Source organism: Dendrobates tinctorius, unplaced genomic scaffold (assembly GCF_039654945.1).
Source record: "Dendrobates tinctorius isolate UK_male_01 unplaced genomic scaffold, ASM3965494v1 ptg000177l, whole genome shotgun sequence".
Lineage (NCBI taxonomy): Eukaryota > Metazoa > Chordata > Amphibia > Anura > Dendrobatidae > Dendrobates > Dendrobates tinctorius.
The window spans coordinates 5,305,447-5,326,502 of record NW_027361844.1 but is presented as its reverse complement, the minus strand read 5'-3'; the positions used below and the strand labels follow the sequence as shown (position 1 = coordinate 5,326,502).

General features: G+C 46.2%; 1 protein-coding gene across 3 annotated transcripts in view; it reads right to left on the bottom strand.

Moving 5' to 3' along the window:
• Nucleotides 1-21,056, bottom strand: part of ICA1L (islet cell autoantigen 1 like) — a 91,366-nt gene that overhangs the window by 18,876 nt on the left and 51,434 nt on the right. For all 3 annotated transcript variants that reach the window (XM_073551505.1, XM_073551507.1, XM_073551506.1), the window contains one exon: nucleotides 11,852-11,901. In XM_073551505.1, the coding sequence (XP_073407606.1) occupies nucleotides 11,852-11,901 (50 nt within the window). The remainder of the gene's footprint in view (nucleotides 1-11,851; nucleotides 11,902-21,056) is intronic.

Genomic DNA, 21,056 nt, shown 5'->3' with positions numbered 1-21,056 from the left:
GCTTTTCATCGGGCCCATCCTGATCGCCCTGGTGGCGTGGATGAGGGTTCGGTGACCCCTCCTCAAGGGGGAGGTACTGTTGTGAGTTCATTTTGCCCTTCACCTTTGATGTCTAATGAACTCCCTCTGCTGGTGAAGAGAGGTAGTGAAATTGATTGGGATGGGAAGAACCTGTCATTTGAACAGGCGGAGTGTGATTGGACATCTGGAATTTCTGAGTGGATATAAGGCAGCCGACGCCCTGCAGGGTTTGCTGGTGATCCTTTCTGCTCTGAGCTCTGGCATCCAGTTTTAGTTCCTGTCTACTAAAAGCTAAGTTTTGCCCTGCTATTATTCCATGAGATTTTGTCTGGTTTCCTTAGTGTTTGTATTCAGCCAGTCCTGGTTGGGACTGGCTGAATTCCATTTTTGTCTCTGATCAGTTGATCTCTTTGCTCTGTTTTCAGAATATACCTGAGTGCTGATATAGTGATTTTGAAGTCCAGCGACTTCAGGGCCTTTTTTCCTATCAGACGGTTGGGACATTTTTGTAGGGTTTTTTGCGGATTGCAGCCAGCATCTTTTCTGTCCTGTCCTATCTAGTTAGTTGGGCCCCATCGTTTGCTCAGCCTGTCTTTCTGTCTGTGTTTTCATCTGTTTTTCACCGACAATACATGTTGGGGGCTGTCTATTGCTTTGGGGTCTGCTCTGGGGCAGTTTAGATTTCCCCTTTCTTTCTTTAGGCTTATGTAGTTCTCCTCCTGTGACGAGGGGTCTAGGGCACCGTAGAAACCCCCCCACGGCTACTGTTAGTTGTGGTGAATAGGATCAGGGGTCTGCAATCCGATAGCTACCAACCTCTCCGGTTTTCTGGACTTAGCTTGTATTTTTGTTTTCTCCTTCTCCGGTGACTCATTCATAACAGTGTCCCCTGCTGGGGTCAAGGCCCATTCAACCCAGGCGGTGGGCGCCTCCTGGGCTGTACACAACAGGGCATCAGCCATGCAGTTGTGCAAGGCTGCCACATGGTAGTCCGTGCATACCTTTTCAAGGTTCTATTAGGTCCATACCTATGCTTCAGTGGATGCCAGCCTAGGCAGAAGAATCTTGCAGGCGGCAGTGGTGAGTTCTCCGACCTGAAGGAAGTTTCTGTCTTTTCCCACCTCAGGGACTGCTTTTGGACGTCCCACGGTTCCAGTGTCCCCCAATGAGACGAAAGAGAAAACAGGATTTTGGTTGCTTACCGTAAAATCTGTTTCTCAGAGTCTTCATTGGGGGACACAGCGCCCTCCCATGATTTTATTAAGTGTAATGAATATATGATGACTTACATGATAATGTCTCCTCCTACTGTTTTTCACTAACTGATTGTCCTACAGATGGTCGGAGTGGTGTATACTGCTGAGGTGGAGTTAACTTTTTTCATGCATAGTGTCAACCTCCTAGTGACAGCAGCACACACCCACGGTTCCTGTGTCCCCCAATGAAGACTCTGAGAAACAGATTTTACGGTAAGCAACCAAAATCCTGTTTTTCATTCACAGGATGTAAGGGGATTTAATCCTATCTTGGAGATGTGGACTAAGTGGAAGTGACTCTCTCCCTTTTCCTGAAGTCGCTTCCACTCAGTCCACATCTAAAAGACAGAAAGGGCTCCTTCCATGCCACTCACAACATAGTGGCCAAAGAAAATCCCATCACAAATTTCACGGAGTTCTGGACACTGACTGACTCGAGTCCTGGTCGTATTTTGTGAATCCTGAATGCCACATATTCCAATAGTTCCTTCTCAGAACTTCCTATCGTATCTTCATAAGTTTTGTCTGCCCTTGTTTCTCTAGATGCCTTATGTAGACATTTCCATATTTTGTTCTCTCCCCCCCGACCACATTATCCTTTGTGTACTCATGGGGATCATCTTACCCGGACATGCTTCAACAAGGTGTTTTCAGAAGAATATCCTACCAAACTGCTATGGTGGACTTAAACATCACCTCCTTCATTGCAAAGGGGCTCAATACCCCTGAAAAACGAGCTCAGATCCTTCATCATTTTCATCGCCATAAAGTACACCTTATTTGCTTTCAGGAAACACACTTTAAAACCAACCACAGTGACTATTACAAACAACAACATTATACTTCCTGGCATTTTGCCAACAATCTGATCTCCCGATCTAAACGGGCAGCCATTGCTATACATAGATCTCTGGCCCATGAAATATGGTAATTAGCTGTGCTATAGATCCAGATATTAGTTACATCATACTATCCCTGTCCATTGAGAGCCAAATCCGCACAATAATTAACGCTTTCTCCACCATACACCACGTTTGGCCCGATAAAATAAAAAAGCTTATACCCACCTCCTGTGCCACTACAGTTTCCACGGTGTCAGCACTCACTCACCCTGGGGCTCTCGGGCGGTGCTGTGACACGTGATCCTGGTGCCCAATCAACGCTGGTGTCACTGTCTCCGCCTTCGGACAAATTGAACATGGAGAGGTAGTCCGGGCTGCAGCTGATCTCAGATTTCCTCTTCACGTTCAATTTGAAGGCGGGGGCAGTGACGCCAGCGCTGATTGGGAGCAGGGGTCACGTGTCACAACACCGCATGAGTGCCACGGGGAGAGAGAGTGTCGACACCATGGGAACGGCGCCAGCACGGGAGGCGAATATAGGCTTTTTTATTTTAATTGGGGCCAAATGTGGGGTACGAGAAGAAGTTGTCCAAGTATAGGACAACTTCTTCAAGTTAATGACTCTCTCTTGGACCCCTTTCTAATTAAAAACAACACCAGACATGGATGTTCTTTATGTGTTGGCTATGAAGAACTTCATAGATGCCATACGTGCCAACCCAGACATATTACGTATTGATATCAGGGGTCAAGCATATAAATACTCTGCATTTGTCTTACTAATACACATGTATCTCTGACCTCGTTAATGGAGGCGTTGTTACGTTTTGGGAAGTGTCCCAACTTCAAAATAAATATTGACAAATCTGAAGCTCTCAATAGTTCATGACCGCAACATGTTACAGAAATTCTGAAATACAATTTCCCATTTAGGCCTGTTTCACACATCAGTTTTTTTGGTCAGTGAAAATCCTCTAAAATGGCGGATATCGGATCCGTTTCTGTACTGACCACAACGTTTGGCACCGGACCGTTATTTTAACGGATCCGTCAAAGGAAGAATTTTAGAACCGCTGCCTGGGGGGGGGGGAAGGAGAGAGAGAGAGAGAAAGAGAGAGAATTTTTCAGCTGCCAGAACAGAGCTTAGGGTTAAATTTGTGGCTGAGTGAAGTCTTTCGAACATGCGCAGTGAGAAATGCGGATCCTGCTGCCCAAAAAAACGTTGCATGGTCTGTTTGGGCATGTCGGTGGACGTCAAAATTTTGGCAGGTCCGCAAAAAAACGGATCCAACGGATGGCCATCCGTCAAGATTCGCCGGTAATGCAACTCAATGGGAAAAAAAACGGATCCGCCAAGAAAAATGGCGGATCCGTTTTTTTTGCAAAACAGCGGATTTTGACTGATGGACACAAACGGATGTGTGAAACAGGCCTTAGATAGCCTGCTGACGATAATTAAGGTTATATGGGAATCCATATCCTCACAGACCTTTCCCAGCTGTTCTCACTCAATTTTGAAACGCTTTGGTCCAGATTAGAGGGGTTAACCCCCACTCAAAGATGCAGGGGGCACGGGAATTCCCGGCTGCTCTAGATACTATCTGGCCGCAGTCTATGCAATGATACTGTAACACTAATGAAAGCTCCAAAAAAGCACGACTTCGCTTGAACATGATTGCCCCACAGGGAACTGTCCTGCTTCTATTTGTGTGGACAAACCCTCACATCAGTCATTCCACATTATTGAAAATCTCGAAACCCTCTCATCCTTTGAAAAATAGTTTGCAGAAATTGCTATGACCCAACGCATGAAAATGTGGATTACCATACACAAGAGGAAAAGGTCAAAAAAGACAGTTAAAAGGTTCCACTAGGATTCTTTCTTATCCTCTCCTCTTTATAGGTCCATCTTAAGATAAAACCATTCCATTTTAAGCTGACTGCGCTCTCCAGTCTGCCTATTGAACCTCTCCTCTCTTTTACTCACTGCATGCTTCTGTTTTATTGTTTGACCGTCTCCCTTCCTTTCTAACCTACTCTTCTCTTATGGTTTTCCTTTCCCTCGTTGCTATATTCCTGTAGTTAGACATACAATTATTTGTTATTTTCTCATCATAGACTGTTTAATTCTAATACCTGCCTTCATCACATTGTTGGAGATAATGTCCTTCTTTGACTGGTTGTCTCGCCAATTGCCAATGCCCAGTTTATTTTTTATTTTATTTTCTATACTTGTTCATAAAACCAATAAAACTTTGAATTTGAAAAAAAATGTCAAGTTACAGTATTTAGCTCTATTTCAGCAGGGAGAAAGTACATTCAGCAGGGAGAAAGTACAGTGCTGCAGCAATTCAAGTCTCCTCCTACTCTGCCCTATAATGGAGTGTGTGCAGGCTGCAAGTGAATGAAGCTATCGAAACTCAATAAAAAAAACATTTATTTATACAATATAAGGTTACATTTATATACATACTGAGATCCACATCCTAACAAATCGATCACTGTAGGTATGTTGTTAATGTGATTCCCCACTGTCAGCAATCAGCGGTGCCCTGCAATGTTACATTTCTACTATACATGTAATAATAATAATAATCTTTATTTTTATATAGCGCTAACATATTCTGCAGCGCTTTACAGTTTTTCACACATTATCATCGCTGTCCCCGATAGGGAATTTAGACTGTGAGCTCCATCAGTATTTCTTTGGAATGTCGGAGGAAACTGAAGTATCAGGACCCCAGTGCTGCAGGGCTGCAATGCTAACCACTGAGCCACCGTGCTGCCAATACATATAAAATTAAGCTATTTCCTCCTTGCAACCTCTGCAGCATTCTGTCTCACTCCTTCAATTGTGTTCGTTTCAATGCCCAATGTTGTAATCTGTATCTTTCTTATAGCGCTGTCAATGCTTATTTATGAAATAAACTTAAGAGACAGTGCAATTTGTTGTATTAAAAAAACACTCTTGCAAAAGCAATAAGGCCAGTCCAGTCTGTGGTTACAGTGGCTGGTGTTACATTTCCATGTCTGGAGCCTCATTTAATAGAAATAAAAATGCTTGAATTAATGACAAACTGTGATAACACACGGACTGTTAGACAAAGATGAATTTGGACTTTTCAGCAAAATTAGTGCAAATTGTCTCTTCAGAGAGGAAGAGAACTAGAACTCTAGTCTCACATATAGGAAGTAGAAATCCTAAAAGTCAATGTAGACCCTTTAACGAGCCTTGTCACATGACAGGACAAAAGCTAAAACCAAAATCTTAATTTGCAGACACTGTTTCGGGGTACTGTGTTATGAATGGGTCACCGAGGAGGAAAAAACAAAACCAGCTAAGTCACAGAAAACCAAAGAGGTTGGTAACTATGCAGATTGCAGATCCCTGATCCTAACCACACAACTAGCAGCAGCCGTGGAGCGTTCCTACGATGAACCTAGACGCTTCGTCACAGCCGGAGGACTAAATAAGCCTAAAGCAAGAAAAGGGGAAAACTAACTGCCCCAGAGCAGACCCCAAAGGAAAGACAGCCCCCACACATGTATTGACGGTGAAACAAGATGAAAACACAAACACAGGCAGGAAAATAGGCTGAGCAAACGATGGGGCCCAAACTAACTAGAAAGGATAGGATAGGAAAGACAATGTCTGCAATCTGCCAAAAACCCTAAAAAAATAAAGTCCAACACTTCTGATAACAAAATTAACCCTGAAGTCACTAGACGTCTCCCACTATATCAACACTCTGAAATATTCTGAGACAGAGCAAAAAGAGGCCAATCTAATAAGGGACAAAAAGCAAACTGGCAAATACAGATAAATAAGAGTGGAAATTCAGCACAGCCCCTGCCGGGGCTGGCCGACCACGCAAAAAACTGAATAGACCAACAAAATCAAGTGTGAACGTTAGCAGAAAAACTTAGCTTGACCTGACTGGAACAGAGCTGAGAACCTAGACCTGACAAGCCAGAAGGAATCACCAGCACCAGAATAGGGCGTCGGCTGTCTTAAATCCAGTCTGAGATTCCAGAGGTCCAATCGTCATCCTCCTTATCAGGTGGCAGATCTCCACTGATTAAATCAGCCTCACTACCTCCTGTTACCACCAGAGGGAGCCTGGAAGGAGAACTCACAACTGGTAGACCAGAAAATGAACTCACAACAGTACCTCCCCCTTGAGGAGGGGTCACCGAACCCTCATCCACGCCACCAGGCCGATCAGGATGGGCCCGGTGAAAAGCACGAACCAATCTATTGGCATGAATATCAGAGGCAGAGACCCAAGAATTATCCTCCTGGCCATAACCCTTCCATTTGACCAAATACTGGAGTCTCCGTCTAACCAAACGAGAATCCAATATTTTCTCTACCTCATATTCCACATTGCCTTCAACCAACACAGGGTCAGGAGGTGCTGCCATAGGAACCACTGGCTCAACAAACCACTTCAACAAAGATTTGTGAAATACGTTATGGCTCTTGAACGTAACTGGAAGAGCCAATCGAAAAGAAACAGGATTAAGAATCTCAAAAATTTTATAAGGTCCAATAAATCTTGGCTTAAATTTTGGAGATGCAACCTTCATAGGAATATTCTTAGATGACAACCAAACCATATCATCCACTTTAAACCAGGGACCAATGGTCCTATGCCGGTTGGAAAATCGCTAGGCCTTTTCCTGAGAGAGTGACAACTTATCCACCACTTGGTCCCATATCTGCTGCATTCTCACAACCACAGTGTCCACACCTGGGCAGGACGAAGATTCCACTTGCCCTGAAGAGAATCGAGGATGAAACCCAAAATTACAGAAAAAAGGTGACATCAAAGTGGCAGAACTAGCTCTATTGTTCAGCGCGAATTCGGCCAAGGGCAAAAATGAGACCCAATCATCCTGATCAGCAGATATAAAACATCTTAAATAAGACTCAAAGGTCTGGTTTGTTCTCTCAGTCTGTCCATTGGTCTGGGGATGAAACGCAGAGGAGAAGGATAACTGAATTCTCAGATTGGAACAAAAGGCTTTCCAGAATCTGGAAACAAACTGGACTCCTCTGTCGGACACAATGTTCTCAGGAATACCATGTAACCGAACCACCTGTTGTAAAAACAAGGGTACCAACTCAGTGGAAGATGGCAACTTTGGGAGTGGTACAAGATGGACCATCTTCGAAAATCTATCACAAATCACCCAGATAACAGTCATTCTCTGAGAGACAGGAAGATCAGAAATAAAATCCATTGAGATAGGGGTCCATGGCCTCTTGGGCACCGGCAGGGGCATCAGCAACCCACTAGAACGAGAACAGGGTTTAGACCGAGAACAAGTCCCACAGGACTGTACAAAATTCCTGACATCACGAGATATGGCGGGCCACCAAAAAGACAGGCTCACCAAATCTCTGGTACCAAAAATACCTGGATGACCATCCAATGCAGAGCAATGAATTTCAGACATCACTCTTTTCTCCACTGGTCAGGAACATACAATTTTCCCATAGGGCAACGCTCAGGTTTATCCTCCTGAAATTCCTCCAGGGCGCGTCTCAAATCGGGCGAAATGGCAGAAAGAACTACCCCCTCACCAAGGATGGTAGTAGGCTCGGTCACACTAAGAGAATCGGCAAAGAAACTCCTAGAAAGGGCGTCTGCCTTAACATTTTTAGTGCCCGGAAGAAAAGAGACCACAAAATTAAAACGCGTGAAAAACAAGGCCCATCTAGCCTGTCTAGGATTCAATCGTTTGGCCGACTCCAGATAAATCAAATTCTTGTGATCGATGAGGACCACAACTTGATGTCTAGCTCCCTCCAACCAATGTCTCCACTCCTCCAATGCCCATTTCATGGCCAACAATTCCCGATTCCCCACGTCATAGTTGCGTTCAGATGGGGAGAACTTTCGAGAAAAGAAGGCACAGGGATTCATTTTAGAAGTCACTGGATCTTTTTGGGACAAAACAGCTGCCGCACCAATCTCAGAAGCATCTACCTCCACCTGAAATGGAAGTGAGACATCAGGTTGCCGTAAAACTGGAGATGAAGTAAATCTCCGCTTAAGCTCCTGAAATGCTGAGACAGCCTCAGGAGACCAATTCAGCACATCAGCGCCCTTCTTAGTCAGATCAGTCAGTGGTTTGACAATACCAGAAAAATTACCTATAAATTTACGATAGAAATTAGCAAAACCCAAAAACTTCTGGAGGGCCTTTAAGGAAGTAGGCTGAACCCAATCATAAATGGCCTGTACCTTGGCTGGGTCCATTTCAATAGTCTACAGAGACAAGATAAATCCCAAAAATGAAATCCTCTGTACAACAAAGAGGCATTTCGATCCCTTAACAGGGAATTCTCCCTCAAAATCCGGAACACAGTCCGGACATGTTCCACATGAGAATCCCAATCACTAGAAAAGATCAAAATATCATCCAGATAGATGATCAAAAACTTATCCACAAAGTCACGGAAAATATCATTCATAAAGGACTGGAAGGGCATTAGTGAGCCCAAAAGGCATCACCAGGTACTCAAAATGTCCCTCCGGAGTATTAAACGCCGTCTTCCATTCATCCCCGTGCTTGATGCGAATAAGATTATGTGCCCCCCTGAGGTCAAGCTTAGTAAACCAGCAGGCACTCTTGACTCTGGAGAATAAATCAGACATCAGAGGTAACGGGTACTGATATTTAACCGTCATCTTGTTAAGGGAACGATAATCAATACACGGTCTTAATGAACCATCTTTCTTGGCCACAAAATAAAACCCAGCACCTAAAGGTGACGAGGATGGTCTAATATGACCCTTCTCCAACGACTCCTTAATATAGGATCGCATAGCATCATGTTCGGGTACTGATACGTTGAAAAGCCGACCCTTGGGAAATTTACACCTAGGCATCATCTCAATTGCACAGTCATAACTCCTATGAGGAGGCAAAGATGCAGACTTACTCTCACTAAATACATCAGAAAAATCGGCCAGATAATCAGGAATATCATGAAACTGAGGAGAGGTGGAGAAAACAGGAGCATCCCTAAAAACACACTGACAACCCCAACTCACCACAGTCCCAGATTTCCAATCCAATACTGGATTATGAGTTTGCAACCAGGGAAAACCCAGAACAATAGTAAAATGCAAATTATGCAGCACCAAAAATTTACAATTTTCTTGGTGGTCTGGGGCAACTCGCATTATCACCTGGGTCCAAAACTGAGGTTTATTCTCCGCCAAAGGAGTAGCATCAATACCCCTCAAAGGAATAGGCGTCCGCAGAGGCGTCATAGAAAAACCACAATGTTTAGCAAAGTCCAAATCCATCAGATTCAACGCTGCTCCTGAATCCAAAAAAGCCTTAGTGGAAAATGTGGATAAGGAGCAGATCAGAGTAATTGCCAAAAGGAACTTAGTTTGTAGTTGTACACTGCCCACAGCAAATGTGTGTGCAAAACGTTTCTCTCGTTTAGGGAAGACAGAAATAGTATGAGAGGCGTCTCCACAGAAAAAACACAGCTTAGCTTATTACGCCTTCTAAACTCCTGACGTTGCGCCCTAGACAAAACCCCATCACATTGCATAGGTTCAGACGTTTGTTCAAAAGGTGGCAGCGCCTCCCGTGTAGTTTTACGTTCACGTAAATGCCGATCAACTTGAATGGCTAATGACATAGAATCATCCAGACCAGAGGGACCAGGAAATCCCACCATAACATCTTTTACGGTCTCTGATAAACCCTTCCGAAAGAGAGCTGCCAATGCACTATCATTCCATGTAGTAAAGACTGCCCACTTTCGGAATTTTTGACAGTATAACTCTGCAGAATCCTGACCCTGGTTTAATGCCAACAGGGTTCTCTCAGCTTGATCAACAGCATTAGGTTCATCATACAACAACCCCAAGGCTTGAAAAAATGCATCCACATTAGTCAGAATAGGATTTTCAGGTGTCAGAGAAAAAGCCCAATCCTGGGGATCGCCGCGCAGCAAGGAGATGACAATTTTAACCTGCAGCACAGAGCTCCCCGATGAGTTAGGCTTCAAGGCAAGAAATAATTTACAATTATTCTTAAAATTCAGAAATTTAGACCGATCCCCAGAAAACACATCAGGAGTAGGGACTGAATGAGGTAGGTGGAAATTCCCTGCACTTCAGCAGCAAGTTGCTCCACACGATCAGACAATTGCTTTATCTCCATTAGGAAAAAAAAAATCCTCCTACGGCCCCAGAAAAAAAAGAGGAAAAAATACATTAAAAAAAAAAAAAGTGTCAGAATTTAACAACTTTTTCCTGCTTTTGAGTACCCTAGAATCTGCAGTATGGCTGGTGATTCTGTTATGAATGGGTCACCGAGGAGGAAAAAACAAAACCAGCTAAGTTACAGAAAACCAGAGAGGTTGGTAACTATGCAGATTGCAGATCCCTGATCCTAACCACACAACTAGCAGCAGCCGTGGAGCGTTCCTACGATGAACCTAGATGCTTCGTCACAGCCGGAGGACTAAATAAGCCTAAAGCAAGAAAAGGGGAAAACTAACTGCCCCAGAGCAGACCCCAAAGGAAAGACATCCCCCACACATGTATTGATGGTGAAACAAAATTAACCCTGAAGTCACTAGACTTCTCCCACTATATCAACACTGAAATATTCTGAGACAGAGCAAAAAGAGGCCAATCTAATAAGGGACAAAAAGCAAATTGGCAAATACAGATAAATAAGAGTGGAAATTCAGCACAGCCCCTGCCGGGGCTGGGCGACCGCACAAAAAACTGAATAGACCAACAAAATCAAGTGTGAACATTAGCAGAAAAACTTAGCTTGAGCTGACTGGAACAGAACTGAGAACCTAGACCCTGGAAGTGTGTCCTGCATGTGAAGACTTCCGGGGCATAGACCGCGCCGGAAAATACCGGCGCTTGCGCAGTAGGGATTTTATGCTTCGCCCACAGTTGGGAAAAGCATACTGCGCAGGCGCCGGGGGCCTTTACTTTGCGCAATCGCGGAAACCAACAGCGTCTGTGGTATTCACAGACGAAGATTACGTGAAGCAAGCCAAGGAGGTGGGGGGGAAGAAGACCACTAAGCCACGCCCATCAGACCGGACCGCGGCGATTTGCATGCATCACCAACAAGCTAAAAAAGGTATTTATGCCTCAAAGGTGCGGAGTCGGGGGGAGTCAAAAGCCCGAATAGAATCCTTATGGGACGCACAATTTAGTGATATCTTTACATGACATCACTAAATATGGGTGACAGATTCCCTTTAATATTTCTGATAGTCATAGACACTGTTGGGGATTATATCCTTGTATTAAGATGCTGGCTAGCTAAGACTGTAGAGGGGAAGGCTCTATTCATATACACTAGCATTATATTATCCTCCCTTCTCTGTAATGCATTGCTATGTGGTCTGTATGTTTTGTGTTCAGGAATCTAAAAGTGTCCCTGAACTAAAGGCACTCTGTGTTTTATATAGTGTTTTTAACTATTATTTTATATATCTATTTTCAACACACTTTGACATTTTAGCATTATGTTATAGATCTCGTCTTATTTCTTTGTAACTATAACAGTAGCTCAGAGATTTGGTTTATGTTATACTGAAGTGCCATGCATCATAAAAGTTTAATTCTTTTAAAACACCATTAATGACTCTTAATTAGTCCTTCTGCCTGCATCAGAAAGATTTGCAAGACGTTCTGTAATAAAGAATGTTTATGAAATACTCACCAGATATTGCTTCTGGGTTGTTTAGCCTTTCTTCTTGCAATGTAAGCAGCCTAGGGGTTAAAACACAGGGAAGAAGGAAAAAATGATATATATTCTAAAAAAAGTCAGCCATGCAACTAATGACAGGCAAAGAACAGCTATAATTTATTACAGCACATTTAACCTGTCACTTACAGAAAGGCTATTTACCTTCAGATCTAGTAATAATCTGCAGATACATAGCATTTACATTATGCCTTGTTAACCTACTGGAGCAGGGAAAAAGCAAAGTTATATTTTCTTTCTATTTCCTTGCTCCCAGTCAGCGGGACAGTCCAGGGAGAGATTACAATCACTGCTCACCATACAATGAGAGCTCTGCACACACATACGCACAGAGCAGGCTGTCAATCAATCTACAGTAGAAAGATTACAGCATGATCACTGTTTATCGAGTGGTGACTATAAAAGGTCCCTGCAACACTGACTGTAAAGGTACCATTACACCTAGCGATGCACCAGCGATCCCGACAACTATATGGATCGCTGGTGCATCGCTAAGTGGTCACTAGTGAGCTGCCACACAGGCAGATCTCCCCAGCGACATCACAGGGGTCGCTACTTACCTGTCAGACGCGGCGATCCTGACGTCCTCCCGCCCACGTCCATGCGTCGCTCGTCGGCGCCACAGGAAGCCCAGCAGGAAGTGGCCAACGAGAAACGGTCCAGGACCTTCTCACGCGACCAGCGATGAGCAGCAGGGGAGCCGGTCGGAGGTAAGTATCACACATAGCGATATCGCTAGCAATATCGCTATAAAGTCACAAAATCGGTGACTTTACAGCGATATTGCTAGCGATATCGCTATGTGTTAAGGGGGCTTAAGTGAGCGGCAGTAGAGAGAATAACATTTCATTTTCTCCATGTAGCTGCTGCCACTATAAGGAATGATTGAAATTCTATTTACCTGAGGATTACTCCTATGTCAACAGGGAAATAGCTTTTCAGGAGGTGACACGTTCCCTTCAGGAGGAACCGGTCATGTGATTCATGCTGCCTGTAGGCCCTCTGACAGATTTGCATGCTATGCTATGCATGACTTCTAGGTGACTAGTATAGTAGAAATAGTAACAAACCAGAGTTAGTGCCTTTAATTAAAGTGAAGAAAATGTATGCCTTTAAACTGAGACGAGAGACTGAAGAGATGTAATGCTATAGGGTGTGGGGATCCACTGCGCCACAGGCCGTGCTTACCCTGGAGAAGCATGAATAAGCGTCTGCCGGGTCTTCACTAGAGCCTCTGATGGTGAGGATAGGCTGGGCTGACGGTAGATACCAGGCACCGCTCCATGGCAGTACCCGAGACTGCAGCAGCTGACCATAGGGTCAGAGGAGAGGGTACAAGGTACAGGAGGGTGAGACAAAACGTAGTCAGACAGTCCAAGGTCAGTTTTAGGCAAAGTGGGGCCCTAGGCAAAGTTTAAAATGGGGCCCCAAATGCTAACATATTGCACATCACACAGAAGCATTTCGATCGTATTTACATGCGCTGAGTTCAGGCCGCTAAATGATCGACAAAATTGAAGAAATCGTTCAATTCTTTTTTCCCGGCCGCTTTCCACCATCTGAGAAAGAATGATGGGGACAGAACGATCACTAATGGATCACTAAGGGTGTGTGCACACGTTGCGGTTTTTGCAGCGGATCCGCAGTGGATTTGGTCCTGCGGATCCGCAGCAGTTTCCATGCGGTTTACAATACCATGTAATCCTACGGAAAACCAAATCCGCCATGCACATGCTGCGGAAAATTCTGCGCAGATTTGCTGCGGTGTATTTTCCGCAGCATGTTACTTCTTTTTTGCGGAACCGAAGCAGCAGTATACGTTCCGGGACATACAAATCAATCAATCTCTCTCTCATCCGCACTGCCAAACCACACTAGAACCTACATCAAATCCGCTGTACACATGCTAGGAATCCGCAGGAAAAATGCATGTGTTTTACCCTGCGGTTTCTGCCAAGTGATATGGATTCTCTGCAGAAAAAGCCGCAGACTAATCCGCAACGTGTGCACACACCCTAACAGATCACCATTACAGTATCATGTTATCAGCAGCACATCTACAGTTTACACCCCATAGTGCTCCATATAATATAATCTGCCCCATAGTCCTCCATATAGTATAATACACTCCTCAGTTCTCCATATAGTATAATACACTCCTCATAGCCCTCCATATATTAAAATACACTACCCAGTCCTCCATATAGTATAATACACTCCTCATAGTTCTCCATATAGTATAATGCACTGCCATAGTCACCCATGTAGTACAATTCACTTCCCATAGCATAATGCACCCCATAGTTCTTCATATAATGTATTCACCATAGTCCTCGATACAGTATAATGCAGCCCACATATAGCATAATGAAGCCACCCCACAGAGTATAATGCAGCCCTGTCATACAATATAATGTAACCCCCATAGAATATAATGCAGCCACCCCAGAGTATAATGCAGCTACTCCACAGAATATAATGTAACCCCCTCATAGGATATAATGCAGCCCCTTATCTAATACATAAAGCTCAATGTGGGTGTGTATGTGTGTGTGTGTGTGTGTCCGGGATTGGCATCCGCACCGTCGCAGCTACAGCCACAAAATTTGGCACAGTCACACGTCTGGACCCCGAGAGCGTCAAAGGCTATGTTGTGAGGTGAAATTTTAACCCTGCGCGTTCCAATTCACCTAACAATTTTGCCCCCATCTACATAATGGGGAAAAAGTGTGTGTATCAAGCCCCGCCCCTCATTATGATGTCATAATGGTTGCCATGGCGACGCTGATGTCATCATAGGTTGCAAGCAACGCCTCTCATTATGATGTCATAATAGTTGCCATGGCGACGCTAATGTCATAATAGGTTGCAATGGCGAAGATGCTGTCACAATGGTTGTCATGTTGACGATAATGTCTTAATAGGTTGCAATGGTGACGGCTATGTCATAACAGTTGCCATGGTGATGATGATGTCATGATGGGTATATGGGCACGGGACTATGGGATGGAGGATGTGTGATGGGTATATGGGCACTGGACTATGGGATGGAGGATATGTATGACGGGTATATGGGCACGGGACTATGGGATGGCGGATATGTATGATGGGTTTATGGGCATGGGACTATGGGATGGAGGATATGTATGATAGGTATATGGGCATGGGACTATGAGATGAAGGATGTGTGATGGGTATATGGGCACTCAACTATGGGATGGTGAATATGTATGATGGGTATATGGGCACTCGACTATGGGATGGAGGATATGTATGATGGGTATATGGGCACGGGCCTATGGAATGGTGGATATGTATGATGGATATATGGGCACGGGACTATGGGATGGAGGATAATTATAATTTGTTTTAACGAACCACAGTTAGTTACTATGCCCGGGCAGTGCCGGGCTCTTCAGCTAGTATAATATTTTGCAGCCCCTCCATAGAATACAATGTAGCCCTCCTCATATAGTCTAATGCAGCCCCTATTAAATATAATAAATATAATACAGCCCCCCATAGAATATAATGTAGACTCAAATAGAATATAATACAGCCCACCTCCCCATAGAATATAATGTAGCCCCCCATATTATATAACACAGCCTCCCCTTATAGAATATAATGTAAAATGTACCCCCCATGGTATATAACACAGCCGCATAGTATTTAGCCCAGCACTACATGGTATATACCCCAGCACCACATGGTATACAGCCCAGCCCACCATGGTATACAGAACAGCCCACAATGGTATACAGCACAGCATGGTATAATACAGCCCAGCATGGTATACAGGCTGTATACCATGCTGGGCTGTATACCACGGTGGGCAGTATAATACAACTCAGCATGGTATACAGCCCACCATGGTATAATACAGCCCAGCATGGTCTAATAAAGCCCAGCATGGTATATAGCCCCCCCAGAATGGTATAATACAGCCCAGCATGGTATAATGCAGCCCAGTATGGTATATAGCCCCCCAGAATGGAATAATACAGCCCAGTATGGTATAATACAGCCCAACATGGTATATAGCCCCCCAGAATGGTATAATACAGCCCAGCATGGTATATAGCACCCCAGAATGGAATAATACAGCCCAGTATGGTATATAGCCCCCCCCAGCATGGTATAATACAGCCCATCATGGTATATATCCCCCACCCAGAATGGTATAATACAGCCCAGCATGGTATATAGCCCCCCTAGAATGGTATAATACAGCCCAGCACGGTATAATACAGCCCACCATGGTATATAGCCCCCCCTAGAATGGTATAATACAGCCCAGCACGGTATAATACAGCCCACCATGGTATATACCCCCCTAGAATGGTATAATACAGCCCAGCATGGTATAATACAGCCCAGCATGGTATATAGCCCCCCCAGCATGGTATAATACAGCCCAGCATGGTATAATACAGCCCAGCATGGTATATAGCCCCCCCATTATGGTATAATACAGCACAGCACGGTATAATACAGCCCAGCATGGTATAATAAGATAATCCTTTAATCGTCCCACCATGGGGAACTTCAGAGCATTACAGCAGCAAGGCAGGAACAAGTACAGATACAGATGCATAAAGGCATTACATTGACAGTAGGTAGGTACATATACGAAAAAAGAAAAAAAAAATACAGCCCAGCACGGTATAATACAGCCCAGCATGGTATATAGCCCCCCCAGAATAGTATAATACAGCACAGCACGGTATAATACAGCCCAGCATGGTATATAGCCCCCCCAGAATGGTATAATACAGCACAGCACGGTATAATACAGCCCAGCATGGTATATAGGTCCCCCATTATGGTATAATACAATCCAGCATGGTATATAGTCCCCCCCAGCATGGTATGATACAGTCCAGCATGGTATATAGTCCCCCCCAGCATGGTATGATAAAGCCCAGCATGGTATATAGCCCCCCAGAGTGGCCCCACAGTCCAGTACTCACAATGATTTAAAAAAAAACAAAAAACACTTGTCACCTTCTCCTCTTGCCTGCGCTGCTGGCTGCTCCTGTCTCCTCTTGCTCTGTCTGGCACACAGTGAGAGCGCGATGACGTCATTGCGCCCCCCGCTGTCTCAGAAGCAGGGCGGGAATGATGGGAGAGGGAGCGTCAGCTGACGCGCTATCCTCCATCACTGCCTCCTTCAGTGCAGCGACGGCGGGAGTCAGCGCTGGTGGCAGGCGGGCCTCCCTGCCTCACAGGGGCCCCATAGCGGCAGTGTGATGTGCCGCTGGCTGGGAGCCCTGGAGGAGTGGGGGCCCTAGGCTGCTGCCTGGTCTGCCTGCCCATAACGCCGACCCTGCTGGCAGCACCGGTTCACAGAACAAAGCCAGATTCAGGGATTGAGAAGTCAAACAAAGCAGGTAAACAGACCGGGTTAATAATGACAGACAAAATATGGCGAGTAGTAGCAGGCTAGGAACCAATGTTCGGATGAGGAATGCAGGGTGCGGTCACCCGATATATCACTTGCAAGTAGGTAATAGGCTGGGGACACAAATCTCTGCAGGACGGGGGGGATACAAGTTCCTGCAGTGCTCAGCTGCGCCTCCCTATGACTCACAACCAGCACAAGGCAACTCAGAGAAATGGTTAGGTACTGGGTGGAGCAGCGCGACAGCGCGAAACACATGGTGGGAAGGGCGGCGCTTAGAAGGCGTGCGATTGACCGGCATAACAAGAGGAATGTATTTCTTATAGCAGTGACAATACAAGTGAAAAGCCGACATTCATTTCTTCAATAAAACTGCACTTTATTAATCCAAGAAAGTGATTCTGCCCTACATAGTCCTTAGTCTGGGCTCAGCCTAAGGAACATATAGGTGAGAAATGCATTGCATTTAGCCTGTATGTGTTCCCCCCTTTGCCTCCAGAGACCATGAGGACACCAGGTCTCTGATTTTACATGCATACTGGGACAATAAAACATTTACATCACTAATCCAATCTAATTAGGGATTCACTCTCTAAGCTCAGTTTGCTTGTTTATTTAAATGTCCATTTATTATGCCATGTCTCTGCTCTTTTAGTGTACATATTTGTGTGTTTTTTTGGTACTCTGTTAAGCTGGAGTCACACATAGCAATCTCACTAGCGAGATCGCTGCTGAGTCACAACTTTTGTGACGTAACAGCGATCTCACCAGCGAGATCGCTGTGTGTGACAGCGATCAGCGAGCGGCCCCCCTGCCAGTATCGCTGATCGCTGGAAGAAACCTCTGGACATTTTTTGGTAGCTGGTCAGATTATCAGTGGTCTTGTATGTCTTCCATTTTCCAATTATTGCTCCCACAGTTGATTTCTTCACTCCAAGCTGGTTGGCTATTGCAGATTCAGTCTTCCCAGCCTGGTGCAGGGCTACAATTTTGTTTCTGGTGTCCTTTGACAGCTCTTTGGTCTTCACCATAGTGGAGTTTGGAGTCAGACTGTTTGAGGGTGTGCACAGGTGTCTTTTTATACTGATAACAAGTTTAAACAGGTGCCATTACTACAGGTAATGAGTGGAGGAAAGAGGAGACTCTTAAAGAAGAAGTTACAGGTCTGTGAGAGCCAGAAATCTTGATTGCTTGTTTCTGACCAAATACTTATTTTCCACCATAATATGCAAATAAAAGGAAAAAAAAACAGACAATGTGATTTTCTGGATTTTTTTTCTCAGTTTGTCTCCCATAGTTGAGGTCTACCTATGATGTAAATTACAGATGCCTCTCATCTTTTTAAGTGGTGGAACTTGCACTATTGCTGACTGACTAAATACTTTTTTGCCCCACTGTATATATAAACGCCTTATCATGTCTGTCTGTAATCGAAATCGCGGGTCGCTGATTGGTCGCGGCTGCCAGGCCTCGACCAATCAGCGACAGGCGCAGCTGTTTGTAACGGTAAGCTGCGCCTGCCGCTGATTGGTCGCAGTCGGTCGCAGCGCTCAATGGGGCGGCAGGCCTTGATCTGTAAAAAAGAGAATTAAAATAAAAAAAATGTTATTCTCACCTTCTGACGGCCTCCGATCTTCTTTCCACGCGCCCGGCCTCGCGGTCCCAGTAATGCCTTGCGCCTTAGACCAGAGATGACGTCACTCTTGCGAGAGTGCGACGTCATCAGCGGTGTTTCGCGCAAGGCATTACTGGGACTGCGAGGCCGGGTGCGTGGAAAGAAGATCGGAGGCTGTCGGAAGGTGAGTATATAACTATTTTTTTTTTTTTTTTTTTTTTAACAGAGACCACGCATACCAGGAAAGGGGGGTGAGGGGTACCATGCATACCAGGAAAGGGGGGTGAGGGGGACCATGCATACCAGGAAAGGGGGGTGAGGGTGACCATACATACCAGCAATGGGGGGTGAGGGGGACCATGCATACCAGCAATGGGGGGGGGTGAGGGGGACCATGCATACCACCAATGGGGGGGAGGGGGACCGTGCATACCAGCAATGGGGGGGGGAGGAGGGGGACCATGCATACCAGCAATGGGGGGGGGGAGGAGGGGGACCATGCATACCAGGAAAGGGGAGTGAGGGTGACAATACATACCAGCAAAGGGGGTGAGGGGGACCATGCATACCAGCAATGGGGATGAGGGGGACCATGCATACCAGCAATGGGGGGGAGGGGGACCATGCATACCAGCAATGGGGGGGAAGGGGACCATGCATACCAGGAAAGGTGGGTGAGGGTGACCATACATACCAGCAAAGGGGGTGAGGGGGACCATGCATACCAGCAATGGGGGAGAGGGGGACCATGCATACCAGCAATGGGGGGGAGGGGGACCATGCATACCAGCAATGGGGGGGGAGGGGGACCATGCATACCAGCAATGGGGGGGGACCATGCATACCAGCAATGGGGGGGAGGGGGACCATGCATACCAGCAATGGGGGGAGGGGGACCATGCATACCAGGAAAGGGGGGTGAGGGTGACCATACATACCAGCAAAGGGGGTGAGGGGGACCATGCATACCAGCAATGGGGTAGGGGGACCATGCATACCAGCAATGCGGGGAAGGGGACCATGCATACCAGGAAAGGGGGTGAGGGTGACAATACATACCAGCAAAGGGGGGTGAGGGGAACCATGCATACCAGCAATGGGGGGGTGAGGGGGACCATGCATACCAGAAATGGGGGGGGGGAGGGGGACCATACATATGAGCAAAGGGGGTGAGGGGGACTATGCATACCAGCAATGGGGGGGAGGGAGGGGGACCATGCATACCAGGAAAGGGGGGTGAGGGTGACCACACACACCAGCAAAGGGGGGTGAGGGGGACCATGCATACCAGGAAAGGGGGGGTAAGGGTGACCATGCATACCAGGATAGGGGGGTGAGGGTGACCATGCATGTCAGGATAGGGGGGGGGGAGGGGGACCATACATACCAGCAAAGGGGGTGAGGGGGACCATGCATACCAGCAATGGGGGGGACCATGCATACCAGCAATGGGGGGAGGGGGACCATGCATATCAGCAATGGGGGGAGGGGGACCATGCATACCAGAAAAGGGGGGTGAGGGTGACCATACATACCAGCAAAGGGGTGAGGGGGACCATGCATACCAGCAATGGGGGGGGAGGGGGACCATGCATACCAGCAATGGGGGGGAGGGGGACCATGCATACCAGCAATGGGGGGAGGGGGACCATGCATACCAGGAAAGGGGGGTGAGGGTGACCATACATACCAGCAAAGGGGGTGAGGGGGACCATGCATACCAGCAATGGGGTAGGGGGACCATGCATACCAGCAATGCGGGGAAGGGGACCATGCATACCAGGAAAGGGGGTGAGGGTGACAATACATACCAGCAAAGGGGGGTGAGGGGAACCATGCATACCAGCAATGGGGGGGTGAGGGGGACCATGCATACCAGAAATGGGGGGGGAGGGGGACCATGCATACCAGCAATGGGGGGGGACCATGCATACCAGCAATGGGGGGGAGGGGGACCATGCATACCAGCAATGGGGGGAGGGGGACCATGCATACCAGGAAAGGGGGGTGAGGGTGACCATACATACCAGCAAAGGGGGTGAGGGGGACCATGCATACCAGCAATGGGGTAGGGGGACCATGCATACCAGCAATGCGGGGAAGGGGACCATGCATACCAGGAAAGGGGGTGAGGGTGACAA